We start from the raw sequence: 18,966 nt of genomic DNA, 5'->3' as shown, positions 1-18,966 counted from the left end.
TTTTGTTTTGTTTGTTTTATGAAACCTGTTATAATAAGCTTAACACTCTCCAGGTGTGTGTGGGACTGTAACATCCCAGGCTCCTAACACTTAGGAGGCAGGAGAGGAACTGGCCATCTTATAGGTCAGGAATCTCCCTGTATTGATGCCCAAGTCCCACTTAGAGGTTTAGTTCTACTGCCAAACTCTCACCTCCTCTTGAAAATTAGAAGGGCTATGCATGTCCTTTACTCTGAAGGAAAAGGATGCACTCAGATATAGGCTGCTGCTGTCAAGAGTCAACAACAGCTTGCAACTGTGAGAGGTTACACTGATAAAATTGGACCTGAACTTTAACAGCAGCATGAAACAGCCTGGAACAAACTGCCTAGCCGTGCCGCTTCATTCGGCACTTGCACATGAAGTCATCAGGAAGTTAAATGGGATCGGTAGCAAGCGCTGCTGCCAAAAAGAGACAAGTCACAAAGAATCTATTTGTAAGAGAACGAAGGAAATTATTCTGAAATTCATATACTCATGCAGTTCTGCTGTTGTGTAATTCAGCTAATGCCAGACACGCTTCAGCCGTTGCTGTGAAGTACCAATTAAATAAAACTATTATTACAGCTTGTGCACAAACAACATCAGACAAGAAATGGTGAAATGAAAAAGTTTGGCCAAGTGCCGAACATCACGCACAAGAAACCTGCTAGAACATGCTGTGCTGATGATCACAGAGGGTTTTGTTCCTAACGCAGAGAAAGAAATGGCTGATCAGAATGTATAGTTGGGAGACAAACTGGAAACAAACTGCCTTGTTGAATTTTGCCCTATGGATTAGTTTCTTCTAGCAAACTCTTGTTTCAAAAAGAATGAATAATAAAATATCAAACACTGCTTGGATCTCCTCCACACACAGTATGAATATAAGAAAGATGTATTACTTCAATGATGAAATATGAAATGAGCACTAGCTATTGAAAAAATGCACCAGCTGCCAACAGCAGTTCACGTTGCTTTCTGGTTTTCTAATTTCTGTGACTGAGGAAAGATCAGGTGATCTTTGCCATTACTTGAATGCTGTTTGAACAGCAGTACAGAGAAATGAAGAAAATGGAAACATTAGAAGTTATAAGTTTGACAGTCACTTCACCAACATCCAAAGAGGAAAAGTGGTCTACGGGGAAAGAAAAGTGTAACTTTATTGGGAAATGAAAATATGGGAGAATCAAGGCTGCCTATGCGTTTCTGAACATAAATGAGTATCCCAAGAGATTGAGATGAAAAGCGGTAAAGATAGTCTGACAAATGTCAGATCAGGCCTTTCACTTCAGAACAGTAACAGATAAAGCAAACATATGCTAGTGGCATAATAGTCTTATAAGGGTTTACTAGCAGTGGAGTACATGTGCGACTGATTTTGGGAAAATCACAAATGTCTTAAATGGCAAAATTGTGTATAGCAGGATTTACAAACAGCCTCTTGAGTCAGGTTCTAACTACCACTGTAAATGTAGTTACTTTGTACACCTAAGAAGGCAGTGCCTGATGCAGACTCCAAAGATGTCATAATCTGCCCAAATACATTTTAAAAAAGCATTATTGAGATTGTTCAGTTTCATAAGTCCATAACAGAGACTGGTAAGATATGGCTTAACCATATCATCTGAAGAATCTCAATGCATTAAAGAACATACCCATGAAACCAAAAACCAAAATAAAATTGTTAGTATTTATGAGGGGAACTACACAATAGAATGGCTTACAAGGGCGAACTCGATGACTTAGGACAACTCTTCTATTACCACGGTGTTATGTTTTAGGAAATCTTAATTTTGTTAACATTGACCTACATTTCTTATAACTCTAGACCTTTTACTAAATTCAACTTATGTAAGGACCCTCCCTCTCTGCTGCCCAGAGAGAAAATAACACACCCTTCCAAATTCAAAGACCCTCACGTACCTCCAGTCAGGCGGTCACAGCTAGCCAGCTGTCCATTATTATTACAATTACACTTCTGACAGTAGCCTCCATATGTTTGTGGATTTCCAAAATATCCTGGAGCACAGCTAGATAAAAAGACGAAAGCAATTTTTATTAAATATTAGAAGCTACCTTTGTGAAATACACATTCCCTTAACAAAAAAAAAAAAGCCTGAAGAAAGTTTCAAGAACTTTTGGTTTCACACCTTCACGTAGACAAGGGTATATTTTTTGTTTACAAGTATCCTCTGCACTATGCTAAAAATATCTTTCCAAGTACTGAACATTTTTTTTTCTAAAAATAAGAGAACTCTCACCACTTCATATAGGAATCATTCTCTTAATCTGAAAAAACACAATGCACACAGATACATACATACTTAGATAATCTGACAAGGCTTAACCCATCAAATCACACAATTCTGGTCTGTGATCCCACCAGAAAACACATCTTATGGAGGACCATGATCATGCTGAAAGTACATGTTGAGATCTCAAACAAGCAATGGCACTGAATGACATTATCACTCTTCTGGGTGCCACCTCCTCTTGCCATCTGCCAGCAAAGCAGTCTGTGTGAGTGATCCCTAAATATTTTATAGATAAAATATGTTGTGCAGACTGGCCAGCTAATATTCCTAGAAATCACTCTGTTGCAAGATCTACAGGGGTGGTGATGTGGGATTAAAGGGCTGATGAGCAGCTGAAGTATAGCTAGACCTGAAAGAAAAAATTTGTCTGTAATCTGCAGCTTAGGTGTCAAAGGTAACAGTCCTGAAGCACAAGACAATGTGCTACTTGAGGTACTGTCTTCAGGTGAAACACCGTGGCTTATTGGCCTCAAGTTTCCAAACCAGACAACACCACTCCATTATGCTTAAATTCTCCTCGGATTCAAAACTCTGCAATTGCTTCCTCTGCCTGCCTGAAAGGGCCATGCTGTTCCTCTCTTTTTCCAAAGTCCTGCAATGTTCCAGCAAAAGAGACAGTTTCAGTGTTGTGTTTGTACACTCCACCTGTGGAGCACATCAGAATGATCTGAGAAGATTATGGTGTTAAGTGCTACATGGCTGCTGTTGGAAAACTAAGAACACTGAAGTACTGTGAAGTACATTGGAGGAAATAGGAAAATGTGTGCCGCTGGAAAAAGGAGAAGTCTAGTGTGAGTCAGTATTACCAGAAAGAGTTCAGAATAAGACAAAGCATACATGTGCATACTATGTATATGCATACATCCCTATATTACCCATTATAAAAACCTTTGTCTTAGGATACAAGTCATTTACCGTTCACAACGAACTCCAGTATAACCTTCTTTGCAGAGACACTGAATTTCTTCACCATTTGCCACACAGCCAGTTGCAAATCTTTGAGGAGCAAAAATACTGTTATGAGCACATGACCAAAGAGGTTTTACACTCTAGAAGCTCAGTTAAAGGACTTTCGGATTAAAATTTTTTATACCACCAAATTCCTTCTCAGCTAATTTAATTACCTCTAGATAAGTTGTTGTGACTAATTCTTTGAAGTTTCATATTTTTCCTCTAAATTCTCACCTTAGACTAAAAAATAGTAATTGCCTAACCCTCTAGACTAAGTATGACAGCTCACTACTCAAAGGAATGCCTAAAAAAAGCCTTCATATAGACATTCTAAAATACAACGAGTCTGGGTAGCTCTTTTATCTTACTAGGCAAGAATCAATAGCCTGTGCTAGACAGTATTTTCTCCTGTTTGGGTAGCACTTTTTTAAATGGAAATATTACAGGATACTTTTATGTGGCTAATATTGTGGGTTTGTTTTGTTGGTTGGGTTTTTTTAACCAAGGCAGAATAGAGTTCTGCACCACTTTAGGGAGCCCTAGAGTACATCTGGTTAACACAATGAACATTTTTGTCCGTTCTTTCTAGCAGACTCATCTAGATTCAAATTTCTCTGGGAGGAAAACCATTTTTTGGCCCATGTTTGGAAAGGATAAGGCAGGCAGTGAAGTGGGGATAGGCCATATTTGTTATTTCCATTTTTAAATCTATGAACAGTTGGATAAAGCAAGCCTGTGTATTAAAGACAGATGTCTGCAGTAAGAAGTACATTTGACTATGTGGAAAACTGTCAATTCCAATAATGCCAAGCACATTTCCCACGTCAGGAATGGTTTTACCACCCTAATGTGCAGCTATGAAACTGCAAAGGTTTATGGTCTCCATAGGTATTTCAGCACTCTTAAAGAAAAAAGATGACTAAAAATATGTCCTGTCAGCCTCAGGCAAGCACCTGCAGAAGAGGCCAATGCTGTCAAAAATAGACCTATCAGAGAGTTCTCTGATAAATGAAAAACCTGTCTACTGTCTGCTAGCGCAAATCTCTTACTTAAGGCTACTTGGTGTTTGCTAACGCAACTGGTAAGTACTAGGTGGTGCCTTTAGCAATGTATAGCTTTTTAAAAAATATATTTGTTTTTATTTATCACTTTTTACATTTCAGAACTAAGCAATGATTACAAACAACGTGGCTAAATACATTTAAAATTTACATTTAAAATGCAATTTACTGCCCAATTTTAAAAGCCTGGAAATCTTATTAGATCCAAGGAATTATATTTTTTTCTGGCTCAGTATATTTGCACTTCAAACAGAACTCTAATATGAAGAGCCACTGTAATCTTTCAGAAATCTGGATATGTGCTTAAAAGCTTTTATATGTTTACGTTACTTTGCACCTTACGACATTTTCTGAATTCATGCAAAAGGCTCGTTTCAGCATTGTCATTCTATCTTTGCCAGAGTAATGGTGTTAAACGTGAGACTAAAGGTAACTTACACCTTGAATTTCAGCAAACAAGAAAGATTCCAGATATGGCCAGTAAGGGAACATACATCCATCCTATATTTTTCACTGGGAAGCAATTACTGGAGGTTTTGTACATAAGCCCACTGTAACTGCTACGCAGCCTCAGACAACAAACAGCACGTCTTTGTGGTTCAGGAATTGAGTGAGAATTAGAATGCTTTTCAGCGAGACAGATGTGAGACAGATCACCGAGTTACTGCTGGTCTAACATGCCTCTCATGGGGGTCTGATGCCCCACTATGTTAAGTAATATGAGAACACAGGGAAAGATGTTTTTCTTCCTACAGTGGCAGGGTTTGGGGTATTCACTTTTTCTTTTACCCTCCCCTGCTTGGCTCCTTATGACCTTTTACCGTACCTGTTTGTGTAAGGGCAAGGACACACCCGGCAGGAACCCTGGGTAGCATCTCCAAAATAACCATCTTTACAGAGCTCACATTTCTCCCCAGCAGTGTTATACTGACAGTTCTTCAAAAGGAAACAAGCAAGACAGTTAATAGTGGTTTACTACTCAGTAAGGCTTTTACTATTACTTAAAAAAAATATAGCTAATGTAGTCAGAGGATACGTTCTTTCCTCTCCACATAATCAAGCATTTATTGCCAAACTGCCTTCACAAACAGGATAGATGGGTTTCAGTCATTCTCTAATCGTAGAAAGCACAATTTGCTCACTGTTGTGGAAAAGCGATAGATCAGTAAGCAGCGTTACACATATGTTTTGATGAATTGAACCAGATGTACAGTTTGTTAAGGAACACTCCATTAATGCAGTCTCTAAGTCTTGATACCTCAATTAAAAATCACTGTGCTTAAACGGAACTTTGCATTTTGCATCTTAACAGGCAGATATCATGTAAAAGCACGCTATTAACTGAGCCCAAGCACATTCTTTAAAAAATCCCATGAAATGACTATAAAAGGTATTTATCTCAGTAGATTTAGACCAGAATTTCATTTTGTAGACTCACAGAATCACAGACTGGTAGGAGCTGTAGAGACCTTTACACATCATCTAGTCCAATCCCCTGCCAAAGCAGGTCCACCTAGATCAGGTCACACAGGAATGTGTCCAGGAGAGTTTTTAAACCATCCAAAAAAGGGGACTCCACACTCTCCCTGGGCAGCCTGTGCCAGGGCTCCCTCATGCTTAAAGATTTCTTTCCTTAAGTGGAACTTTTTGTGCTTCAGCTTTTGTCCATTATCCCTTGTCCTGTCACTGGACACTACAGAAAAAAAGTGCAGTGCCATCCTCTTGACATACACTTTTCAAATACTTCTAAGTATTAGTGAGATCTCCCCTCAGTAATGGCTGGGAAAACAATTGTAACTGGTACAGTTGAGCCACTTTTTCTGTCATAAAACTGTCAAGAATTACATCTTACTTTAGAAACATTCCTGGTCCTGTCTAATTGTCATACACATTCATATATTATGAGGAGAGAATGAGCAAGTTGGTTTTTGCATTACCTAGAGCAATGATAATGTAAAATGGAAGCTCTTCAAATACATTTTTCAGCAGCCATAATAATTCCATGGGACCACACTCCCATTCACAGTCCCAATTTCTACAAATGTTTTCTTCAATGTACAATGTCCCACAGAGCTGAGGGTGTGCTAATAAAGTGAAAGATGGAAAAAGAAAGTGGGAAACTGTCTGGAAGCGGTCACTGAGCAAGTTACACTTCTACTTCAGGGACCTCGATGGCTCAGGACAATGGTTGAAGGCCATACTACCATGCCTTGAGCAGAGGGGCATTTTGCTCTACAAATGAGATACAGTTCTGCCTCTCCCATCCTGTCCATTCTCCTTCACATTTCTTCACACCCAGATTTCCCCAACCACGTGAACAGCCCTTCCCTCAGCCTCTGCATGTAGTAACCCCTAATTTGTTTTGATTTTGGTTTAGGAACTTATATTTCATAGAATCATAGAATGGTAGGGGTTGGAAGGGACCTTTAGAGGTCATCTAGTCCAACGTCCCTGCAGAAGCAGGGTCACCTAGATCAGGTCACATAGAAACATGTCCAGGCGGGTCTTGAAGACCTCCAAGGAAGAAGCCTCCACAACCCCTCTGGGCAGCCTGTGCCAGGGCTCCATCACCCTCACAGCAAAATAGTTTTTCTTATGTTTAAGTGGAACTTTTTGTGTTCCAGCTTCAACCCATTACCCCTTGTCCTGTTGCTAGCTACTATAGAAAAAAGGGATGTCGCAACCTCCTGACACCCATCCTTTAGATATTTGTAAATGTTAATAAGATCTCCCCTCAGTCTCCTCTTCTCCAGACTAAACAGCCCCAGTTCCTGTAGCACATTTGTGGCTCACTTATGAAAAGTTCTGAGAAAGAACAGGAAAATCTCCAGTTCTGGTATGGAACATCTAGGGGAAGTTAAAATAACATGAAGGCACTGTATTTCTAAATGGAAACATTTTAAGCCATTTTAAAATGCAGCCTCTCCAAAAGGTGGTGCATACACTCCTGCAAAAAGTTCATGAAAGATTGAGACTGTTTCTGAATAATTACTGTCAATTTTGCCTTGCTCCCTCTGTCTAAATAAACTGAAAGAATTTTATAATTGGGAAGACAGCTGAAAGTCACTCTAAATGTTCCTTTAGCTATATGGCTTGTAAGGACTGGAGAAGATAACCCAGGGCTCCCAAGGCACAGTGGAATGAAGCCAGGGCAGCAGCAACCTGATGGGTCTTCCTTCAAGATCACATGGCCAGAGAAATCCCTGGAGTGATGGCATCTCCAGACTCTGAAATGCAAACTCTCAGTTGACTCCATATGCACCCATATGGTACAAGAAAATCTGAGCAGAGTGTGTTAAGGCCACAACAGAAACATCTGTGTATATAGGATTACATGACATGAAACAACATGTCATGGGAAGAGCAAGTCTCAGCATCATGCTGCTGAGGGAATGTGCCTTTTGGAAGGAAGGGCAGGGATGACAAAGACACAAAGCCTGATTCATAGCAGAGGGGTGGCTTTTTCCTACACATGAGGACAAGTTCTTCTGTCTTGTTCACTTCTTCCTGCATTCCGTTCTCCTCCACTTTCAGCAGCACAGCACTGTATCCTTCTCCTTAAACCAGCATAGAGTAGGATAGCCATCTCCTGAGAGGGGGAAGACTGCACTGCTACCACAGGGAAAGGGGTCAGCCTGGGTTTAGCCTCACAAAATCTCCTCTAGAGAGATGCTGACATGGGAAGCTACTGGAGTCCAGTGCTCCAGGTGAGCAGGAAAGTGGTCAAATGACTGAGTTTTGCACTTTGGATATGGAATTTGAGTCTGCATTGGGAAGCCTCCTTGTCTTCTCTGTATCATTACAGGTCTTTGTCCCATGGCTTCTCTACCAAGAGACAAACTTGCTCCTTATTAGGTGTTGGCTCACGATGAAAATATAGGCCCTTCGGGCTTTCATTTTTCACTGCATTATTCTGGATGACTTTACTTGCCCTAAATTCTGTCCTAGGGCCAAGAGTTGATTTAGCTGCATCTATCTGAAAGGTAATCCAGTTGTGAGAAGGAGGGGACAAAGAGAAAACTAAATCACATAGTTCATCGGGTAAATGTGAAATTTGCTATTTTTTTCTTTATAATTTTTATCTGAAGCAAAACCTCTTTGTGTTTATAGCTCTGCTGCAGCACTTTCCTGTCACAGCCTGCCCTGCCTCTGCAAAGCAGCAGCCTGTAAGTCACCCCCTAGAACGTGCTGCATTGGTTTATAGCTTCCACTAAAGCAAGAGGGTTGGTTGAGATGAAGTCAAGGGGAATGACATAACGCACAGGAATGCACCGCAGGCAGAACGGATGCAGCACGAACAAGGAAGAAATAACAGAGAAGACAGACCATGAAAGATGTTGGCAAGGTTCTTGTTTACACAGTAAGTAAAAAATTAGTGAAAAGTTTTTAAGTGGGAATTTTTCAGAACAAGCTGTTCAGGGAAGCATCACAGCTGTAAGCTGGAGAAGTGCAGTTGGCCAGGTGTCAACCTGCCATGATTTGCTCCCATGAGGTTGCTTGGGGTTTAATACAGTGTACCAGGGACCAAAACCCACCCTGCTACACCTTCTGGAACAGCTAAAATTTTCTAAAAAACTAACTTTGATCCCTATATCTCATCATATTTATTCTGGTAATTTTTAATCCATACAACTATAGATTAAGACTAGTAAAGATGTGCTGATGCTGGTGAAATTTTTGCTTCTGCAAATGCTATGCTATGCATTGGCAAACCCTAGTATATGTGTACAAAACTAAGGACTGCACATGCTAGGATAAAACTTCATATTTACTATAAATAACTGCAAACACTTAAATCTGTGCTAATTTGGTTACTTTTTCTACCATAAGCTAACAAAAATTACAGGGGAAAGAAGAAACAGGAAAAGGACATAAAATTCTTCTAATCAGCCACAGTTAAGCTAAATATACATGTAACTGTATGCAACTTATGCTCATTAATTGTACAAGATCTAAAGAATGAGACATGCAAGGATTATTTTTAGTTGCTTATAATTTCCTAGAATCATAGAATGGTAGGAGTTGGAAGGGACCTTTAGAGATCATCTGGTCCAAATCCACTGCAGAAGTAGGTTCACCTAGATCAGGCCACACAGGAATGTGTCCAGGTTAGTTTTGAAGACCTCCAAGGAAGGAGACTCCACACCTTCCCTGGGCAGCCTGTGCCACTGCTTCCTCACCTGAACAGTGAAATAGTTTTCCTTATGTTTTCCTTTATGTTTTTGTGTTGCAGCTTCATCCCATTACCCCTTGTGCTGTTGCTAGACCCAATAGAAAAAAAAGGGATGTCCCAACCTCGTGACACCCACCATTTAGATATTTGCAAACTTAATGAGATCCTCCCTCAGTCTCCTCTTCTCCAGAATAAACAGCCCCAGTTCCTACATCCTTTCCTCATAAGGAAGATGCTCCAGTCCCCTGATCATCTTGGTGGTCCTGCACTGGACTCTCTCCAGAAGTTCTCTGTCCTTTTTGAGCTGAGGAGCCCAGAACTGGACACAGGACTCCAGATGAGGCAGGACAGAGTAGAGGGGGAGAAGAACCTCCCTCGACCTGCTGGCCACACTCTTCTTGATGCATCCCAGGATGCCATTGGCCTTCTTGGCCACGAGGGCACATTGCTGGCTCAGGGTTAGTTTATTACCAACCAGGACTCACAGGTCTCTCTCTGCAGAGCTGCTCTCCAGCAGGTCAATTCCCAGCCTGTACTGGTGTGTGGGGTTGTTCCTCCTCAGATGCAGCTCTCTGCACTTGTCCTTGTTGAACTTCATGAGATTCCCCTCCACCAAACTCTCAATTTAACAATATTACATAGTTCACACTGCAGTAAGGTAAACATTTTTTCTCTTTTTTTTTCCCCCATTAATTTCTTGAATGTTAGTAGTTACTTACAATACATTTTCCAGTACCATCTTGGCACCTATTTGAATTTCCATTGCAGTTGCAGGGGACACAGCGTCCAGTAAAGAATCCTTTATTCTCACGATAAAACCCAAGGCCACATTCCTAGACAGTAAGCAGAGAGAAAAAAAAACCCAACTCAAATAGTGAATGTTGGCAGAAAGAAAGTTTTACAGCTTATGGGAAGCATATTTTGAAGTTGTGTGCTGTTTCCAAAGAATAGTGGAGGTACGTGTTTTCTTGCAAGCTCTTCTAAGTCCATATTGTTGTTTAAACTGTAAGTATTTTGATGCAGTGAATAGCAATGAATGGATCTGAAGATGTTTCATCTGAACACTGTGCTCTACATCTTTGTGGTAGCAAGGATTTCATCATTTTTACTAACCTCTGGGCAAAACACATTTCCTAAGGCTACATACAAAGATGCAGTATGATTTTCAAACCACAGAAAAAGATTTTAGTACAGATTCACATTGCAGTGTTCTCAAAGAACATAGGGAAATCTCACATATTAGCTAGGTCTTACATGAAATCCTCACATTGGCTTACTGATGTTGTATTCCTTGCAAATACCTTTATTGAGATATCTTTTACACAAATTCGTCACAATTTCCAGATTAAGTCTACCCAGAGCTATACAAAGCCATGCCTAGACAGAGCAAGGTCATTTAACAATACATACTGCAGTTTACTTTCTAAATACAGGCTCAACCTGGAGACCTGAGAAGAATGTTCAGCTACCGAGGGCAGAGGAGCTGGAGCACGGCCTGTTTGATCAGCATTTGGGTTTTAAACAGAGATGAACCAGTGCAACATTAAGAATGAAGCTACACCAGGAAGGTAGTAACTAATTATGTTAAACCCAAGTTCTTGCTTGGCATGGGCAGGGAAAGAACAAGGAATTCCTCCTGGGCATGCAGCCTAACTGTTTGCAGTCCAATTGAAAGAACACATCCACCTCCTCTGATCAGCATCTCCCCGGCACACCAACCACACTGAAAATGGCTGGACATAAGTCTATCCCTTCTATTCCCTAGCTCCTTTTCTCTAGTATCTAAGTTGGTGTGGTGGAAGGAAGATCACAGGTTGTATTGAGGCAGGGAGAAAGCTGTGCTTCCCATGAAGCCAACACCTCCCAGGTTTTTGCCTCAGGCAACGTCCTTCTGCACTGCACCTCTATGTTGCTTTTACCTCAAGGTTAGGGGCTGGCCCCAAATGTATTCAGAAAACAAGTGACAGTTGAACTTTAAAGCCATAAATCTTTTCTCATAGCAATTGCACTACCAAGACTGATGGGACTAATCTGAAGAGCAAAGGGTTTGTGGGAGGGTATCTTAAATCATGTTTCAGGACTTTAGAGTGTAAGTATTTATGCAGGGGCAGGATTAACCACTGACTCTATCAACCATGTAACTGGAAAAAAAAAAAATCACCTTTCCCAAAGCAGATCTCAAAAGCAATATATGAATTGCTGATCTTTAAACAACAGTTGCTAGTGGCATCTTTGTCTTCCTTACATGTGAGATAAGTAAAAAAGTATGCAAAACACTAATACCTTAAACAGTTTTTAATATAGACTTCAGTGTGCTTGAGGACTGAATTTAGAATAGGCATTTGAAAATTTTCAGATACATTTTTAAAGGATGAATATGTTCCCTGAACAACAGGGAGCCAATATACACAGCTTCTGAAGAAACCAGGGCCTGAAATACATTGAACAGCATGACTAAGTACAATATAGGCTCTAATGTACATAATTTTTATTTACTGAAAGTCTCTTTTTAGAGAGAAAAACTGAACCACTCCTTTTCAAAACACATCCAAATGCATTTGTAAAAAAATATTCAACTTTTTGGTTTCCTATTTATGCTGTCTTTAAAACAACACATTTGGAGTATGTAGGCACTTTGTTTTTGAAACAGCATTCACATTACTAAGAAATCAATTCCAGGCATAGATAAAGCTCTACACACTTTCAAGTGCTCAGGCTGATTGTTTTCAAGTAAACAGCAATTTAAAAGAAACTTCTTGCACATCTGTTTGTTAGCAAAGTACTTTGAGATTTAAGAAGATTAGCCTTATTACTTCTATATTAAGTAATACATAAGTTGTTATCAAATTAGTTCATTTAAAAACAAAGAGAAAGGAAGAAGCAAGCAAGGAAGGGGAAAACGAACAAATTACCTGTCTAGGGTAAAAATCCCCTTGAACTTGTTGCTGCTGGCTCCCCCCCTGAAGGAGAGGGTACGATAGTCTCTGTTGCATATCTTGTGCCAAACAACACCCCAGGGCTACTAATGTGACAACCAGCCATCCTAAATTTTTCATCCGCTGCGCTCGGACCATTATTTTACTTTAGGCCACTGCGACGATATGCTGCTATCCTTTCAGTGCCCGTTCTCTTATGCTCTCCCTCTTCTCCAGCTTCTGACTCAGACTAATGAGGCTCAGTGCTGTGATGGGCCCCACCTTTAAACTTTATACGTGAGTCAAGTTGTACAGCACACATTACCATTCCTGAGGTTAACAAGTAACCCCGCAGTTCCTGTAGCTCAATATATACCTAAGTCAGGGTGTGGCAGGCATCACCTCCTCCCCACCTAAGGCTGCCAGACACAGCTAGGTGATTAGAGCAGTAAATCACAGCCTGAGTAATGCTGCATAAACATCTGGGGCTTACAAACTACCCAGGTGAGCGTCTTGATCGCTTCCTTTGGCTATGTATTTCCACTAGGTTATATTTAAAAAAACCCCTAACAGCTTAATTTATCAAGGCAGTATGTTGAAAGCAATGGCATAGCAGCAGGGATTTCTGTCAATGCTCATCAACTTGTGCCTGGCGCAGAACAGCAAGTGCATGAAAAAATAAGTTTCCAGAAATATTTCCAAAAATGGTGTTCAACAGAGGATGAGTAGCTGCCCTCAGCAGCGAATGCACACATGGGACATAAGCCAGTCATAAAGGTTGCTTTGTTCAGTCTCTCTGCGGCTGCTCTGGTCTAGATATTATTACTTCATTCTCATCTAAAAAACGTTTCTACGGTTAGTACAGCAATTGCCGCTTCATGGTAATGCTCAACCATTTTCTGAGAGAATAATTCCTCACATTTTGTGTACTTTGCACACTGCTTATCTCTCCAGTACATTATCCTGACGCCTTGGTGCTTACATATGGGAACAGTCAAGCTCTAAGCTAAGCAAAGTGACAACCGAAAGAACAACAGCTACAAGAACAGCACCAGGGACAGGATATACAACTGTGGCTAGGATTTCACCATTCTTTGGGTAGCAGTTTTACTTTGCGAAGTTTACGTTATCTTTCATAAGAATATCTGAAAATATCAAATAACTTCAACTCTCAGATATTTTCCTATTAAAACAGAATACCTGCTAGTCACTCCATGAAAATGGGAAAGTATCCAGAATTATCCAGGTTCAATTTACTTCCCTTGGATCTTGCCATGCATTTCCCTAATAAAATAAGGAAACTTGTCCACATGTAAGGTCTCACAGACTGTGATCAAGTAAATTCCGATTGTCCCTCCGTTAAAGGAAGTATTGGCTGAGATAATTCAGCCTCTCACAGGGCATCACGTAAAACCCCCTCTTTACAGTGCCTTACACATGTGAAACGACGTTCAGAGTTCCGCAAAGACAATCATGAGTTGAAAAACCCTACCTCGCTTCTTAGACAGTGAAAGTATTTCAGCCATGGAAAGTGCACGTGCTTACAAGAAGCACATTTAATTACTTTAATAACTAGCCTGTTCCTCTAACTAAACCAGTATGTATAGCTGTAGGCAAGAGAGAAGATAATAGTACAGCAGGGAGGCGATTGCTTCCTACCTACCTGACATGAGTCACCAGTGTACTCCGGAGGGCAGGAGCATGTCTCTACACTGTATGCAACGCTGCCGCTTCCTGTGCTGGTGGCTTCCTCCAGCCCAACCTCACCAAGGGTTAATCGCTGAGTTTCAGTGAAGTAAAGGCCTCTGATGTGTAAGCCATCTAGTCTAGACAGGATTATCATCAGTTCTTCTCGGGATACAAGGTTATTGCTGTTGGCATGCCTGAAGTTTCCCTGCATATTAAGCGTACAAAATGAGCACAGCTCAGATGCTTCTTAAAAAGAGTATCTGAAAAGAAGAGGGGATGATAGAAAGAGGGAGAAAACCCTCATGGAACACATCTCTGTAGTGCCAATTGGTGTGGGGTGAAACAGATGTCAGGAAAACAAATGTAATCAATATAAACACACAGTAAGTGGGAAAAGCAATAACAAACATAGAAAGGGATGTACCCTTTACTTTGGAAGGTACATTTGGCTTTGGGGTATCAAAAAGTGGAGAAGCATATAGGTTCTTTTTCAGTCATCCAAATTTCTATGAGGCATCATCCACCAAAGCATAAGGTGGCAGAAGAAAATGCTTTCATTTTTAAGTGTAAGCAAAGTCCCAGAAATCCTATCTTTGAGGTTTGCCATCACATGCTTTCTTGCTGCTCAGAGACACAGCATTACTGAAAATAGAATCTGGCTTAAAGAAACATCTTTTTTTTTGCCTATATATGAGACAAAAATAAATAACCCAGTTTCACAGTCTGACTGCAGATTTAAGGTAGGAATAATCCCTGCTAAGTTCACCTGCCTGAATGTTGGACATCCCTTCTAAATTAGGTAGATTTATCCTAGATACCAAGAAAAACAGATAATAGTTCATTCCATCCCTATTAAGTACAGTCAGGGGCTGTGATGAATCATCTTCTGTTGATGACTGATTCAGTATTACTCCCTGGCCCTGAAGGTAGTGCTAAGGGCTAAATTGGATAAGATGTCCAAGTTACAGGTGCTGAAATTAGGTGGCATGTACCAGAACCTAGGTCTGAAGTGGCAGTGAAGACAGAAAAAAATACTGTTTATATTTAAGGTCTACAGTATTTAGGTTTTATTCATTAACATTATCAAGTACTTGCTATTTCTGCATATATTGCCCATGTATTTTATTATGTATCACTGGGAAGAAAAGGGAAGGCCATTCCATTTTCATTTCTTACCTCAACTAGCTGCACACGGCCATAATATTGACGGTCAGGCAGCGGGCTGTTGGGATCCATGTAAACAACTTTCATTTGCTGGCCCTGTGTCAGAACAAAGATATCACATTTCTGTTTCATTACTTTTTATGGTTTATAGTAGAGTGTTCAGATGAATCCTGCTTTTTGAGGTGATAAAAATGAAATAATACTAGGAAAACTGTAGGTCATTTTGTCAGCAAAGTTGTATAGCAAGCACTGTGCTCTAGTGTCAGCACAGTTTTCACTACTTTTGCCTGTTAACAGTCTTGCTTTCAAATAAAACACCAAGAGAATCGAATCAATGATGGCCAATTTTAACAGGAACTAGTTATTACTTTTGAGTAAAATGTTTTTGCATTTTCAAACACTTCTCATGCTGGTGTATAAACAACTGTAGATACTACTGTAGTACTTTATGAGGCATGATTCCTAATAAGAAACCTAGAATACTGAATAACTATTAGCAATTATCCGAAGAAACAAAACCACTTCCTTGAGAATTTCAACAAACAGTGAAAGATTTTAATTTTGGCCTTAATGTGGTTGAATTAAAAAAACCTGTTAATCTAAAATACATTTTTACTTCAGTCCCTTGAAGATAATTATGCTTTATTTTATGCTGAAGAAAATGCTCACAGAAAATGAGGTTAATTATACATGGAATCGAGGGTGTATTTTGCAGAGTCAAAGCTATACTTGTTGACTAATGTACAAGGCATTAATTTAATTTTTTTTCCCACAGATGCATTTTATTGAGAAAAATCCTTTTCTTTTTGTTTCCTCTCAAGTCATTTATGCTTAACAATATGTTTTGTTGGCTACAGCAATAGGTGTGTTGACAGCTTTGAGCAAAATGCAGTCAAATCACTTTTATAGAAACACAGCAAGTTGCTGTAAAAGTGAAGCACACACTATAGAAGCAAAATTTGCCATAGTTACCAGGTAACAGGAAACAAAAAGGTACTGGTATTCTTTGAAAGAAAAAAAAATGACATTTCAAGACTTACTATTAGTTGTATATCAGGTCTCTTATCCAGGAGAACCATGCCCTCACTAGGTAAGCCAAAAGATTTCACTTGGTAACTTAGGAAGCCACCATATGAAGAAAGCTGTAACAAAATGCACAAGACCAGAGATACTTTACTGTATGTATTACAGTATCTATGATACTGTAACTATTGCTTGATATTAATCTAATTTTGTATTCAAGTTAACCCCACCTTCGAGCACTGTAAATAATGTATTTTGTCTTTGTTCTTTAGACAAAATATGAAAATCTGTGTTGCAGTTACTGTTCTCTGGAAGGTTATCTGCATCAGGGGGTTTTTATACCTGGGAACACACCATCTGTGCCATAGAGAACTCACATGAACATTGCTTTTCCCCTGACATGCTCACATGAATGTTGTTCTTCCCCTCACCCTACAGAACAGATTTGGCTCATCAAGAGCAGATGTCAGGCTGACAACAAAAGCAGTAGTGAAGCCTATGAACAGGCAATGCATAAAAAAAAGTCACATTACACATGTTTGAAGGCGGCTTTCAGGGTACAGCATTTTCCAAACTTAGTACAAACATGGATTGAAGCAGTAAATCTTTGATCCACCTTCTGGAAGACAGGACTTCTACTGGTATCAGCTGTGTTGTAAACAGATTATTGCTGTCGGTTGAGCTGAAACAACACTTCCTTTGGCTCAACTACAGGTGACCACAGGCAGCCTCAAAGCCAGGTAAGTACACACACTGCTGCCCAGAACAAAGACTTAGGCAAGTCTGTTTGAATCATCTAACAAACAGCTTCTCTCGGTGGTGTATGAGTGACTCAGTTCAAAACATATTGAGAGGAAAGGAGGCTCCAGGCACAACTAGACAGCTTTTGTTCCAAGAAGAGCCTAGAAAGGTTTATGGGTACTAAGTGAAATGAGGTGGTTTGCTACAGATACACTACTTTGGTTTGTACTCCTTGTTTGCTACAGATACACTACTTTGGTTTGTACTCCTTGTTGTTTGCCCTTATAGCTTATGCTTGTTTTGACATGGAGAGGAGAACAGCTTTGTCAGGTTTTGGTGTTCTGCAGATAAGCACCAGCCTTCAACCAACCTCTTTCCACATACTTTTGTTGAATTACAAAAAACCCCACAGACATCTCAGCAATAAATTTGTTCCTTGGATCACAGGGCTGTAAATAATGCTATTATCTTTAGCCAACTGCATTTTCAAAAACATAATTTGGAACCTTGGCCATATTTTGCCAAAACATTGAAGAAAATTAAAATCAGAGCTAATTTATTGTTTACCATACATTTCAGACTGCACCATAAGACAGGCTGGTATGTTAGTGGTTTAACTGTTTTTTTAAAAAGTAAAAGACTGGTGTTATCAACTGCCTTCTGTATTTTATACACATGGTATTTATTTTCTAATATTGAGTGGTCTATTAAATAGAATGTCAAAATACAAATGAGCAGAAAACGGAGGTGATGTGATCTGGATTTCTCAATGACTGTTTAGTTTCTGCATTGCTATAAATTTTACATTCGATTCCCTTTTAACTTTGTAAACAAAAGACACTGAGAGAAAATACATTCTGCTGAATATCAGGGTTCCACTGGAACTCATTAAAAGGTTTAAGATAATGGAAAATAGTATTTACAACCCCATCATACTGAAGTGATCTTGTTTACATTTTCTGAAAGACCTGATATTACTGGATGTAGACCAAACCCTGACATTTTTAGAATACAATAACGTGAAGAACTGGTAAATTTATGAGCTTGTAAAACTAGCAGCAAGACAGCATTTCTAAGGAGACTTTCATTACTGCAATACTGCCTGTGCTAAAATACACACTTACACACAGTGTACAGTAAAAAGGGGTCCAAAAATAGAACTGTTTTATTTACAGTGTTGTCATTGTAAATAAAAGCAAGTTATGGCATGTCTGGTTAGATACTGTGCCATGCAACATAAAAACTCATACCACTGTTCACTGTGTTTGAAAAGGGTTATTGCCGGCTTTATATTTTGTCATGGGAACAGTAAAATCCTTTTGGTTTAACATTGTAGTAGATAATGTATGCTTTAGCATGAAATTTCTTTGAAAAATTATTTGTAGACATTGAAACATGAACTTCTATGACATTAACAAAAAGCACCAAAACTAAACATACCATTCAACTGAAAGAGATGTACCTCTGAGCATAGGAGAGCAGGATAAAAAAAACCTGCTCTAGTCTTTAAAATAAAGACTAAGAGAACTTTAGGGGGGAAAAAAAAGTACTATCTTTAACTCTCTGGTATCTATCCCATTTATTTTAGTGTGTGTGACAGTAGGACTGTATCTGAAAGCCTGTGTGTCCTACAACTGGTTAGTAACCATTGACACTGCCAAGGGTTCCAAAGCGGGAGAACTTGGGGCTCTGGACCTACAAGCCATCACTAGCAAAGTCCTCCCGGTCAGTATGATCCCTGGGCTGAAATGCTGACAGGTACTAACATTGAGCAAAAGACTACCCCCATGCTTGAGTAGAAAGAGCAGCAAGCAGTTCAAAGAACAAAAAGGTTAGAAAACCAGGTGTTGCTCTCCCCAAGCAACATATTGAAAGCAAAAGGTTAGAGGTTTTTTGCATGCCACTGAGCACAT

At 39.7% G+C, this 18,966-nt stretch overlaps 1 protein-coding gene across 1 annotated transcript in view; it reads right to left on the bottom strand.

The window, feature by feature from the left end:
• The window catches only part of LAMA3 (laminin subunit alpha 3), a 117,150-nt gene that overhangs the window by 30,194 nt on the left and 67,990 nt on the right, over window positions 1-18,966 (bottom strand). Inside the window, exons 36-42 of the mRNA XM_061995211.1 lie at window positions 16,330-16,431; window positions 15,302-15,385; window positions 14,100-14,330; window positions 10,241-10,354; window positions 5,175-5,284; window positions 3,252-3,332; window positions 1,945-2,051 (exon numbers count right to left, since the gene is read on the bottom strand). Of these exons, the coding sequence (XP_061851195.1) occupies window positions 1,945-2,051; window positions 3,252-3,332; window positions 5,175-5,284; window positions 10,241-10,354; window positions 14,100-14,330; window positions 15,302-15,385; window positions 16,330-16,431 (829 nt within the window). The remainder of the gene's footprint in view (window positions 1-1,944; window positions 2,052-3,251; window positions 3,333-5,174; window positions 5,285-10,240; window positions 10,355-14,099; window positions 14,331-15,301; window positions 15,386-16,329; window positions 16,432-18,966) is intronic.

The sequence above is a fragment of the Colius striatus genome, chromosome 4 (assembly GCF_028858725.1).
Source record: "Colius striatus isolate bColStr4 chromosome 4, bColStr4.1.hap1, whole genome shotgun sequence".
NCBI lineage: Eukaryota > Metazoa > Chordata > Aves > Coliiformes > Coliidae > Colius > Colius striatus.
This window is presented reverse-complemented; position numbering and strand designations above follow the sequence as displayed.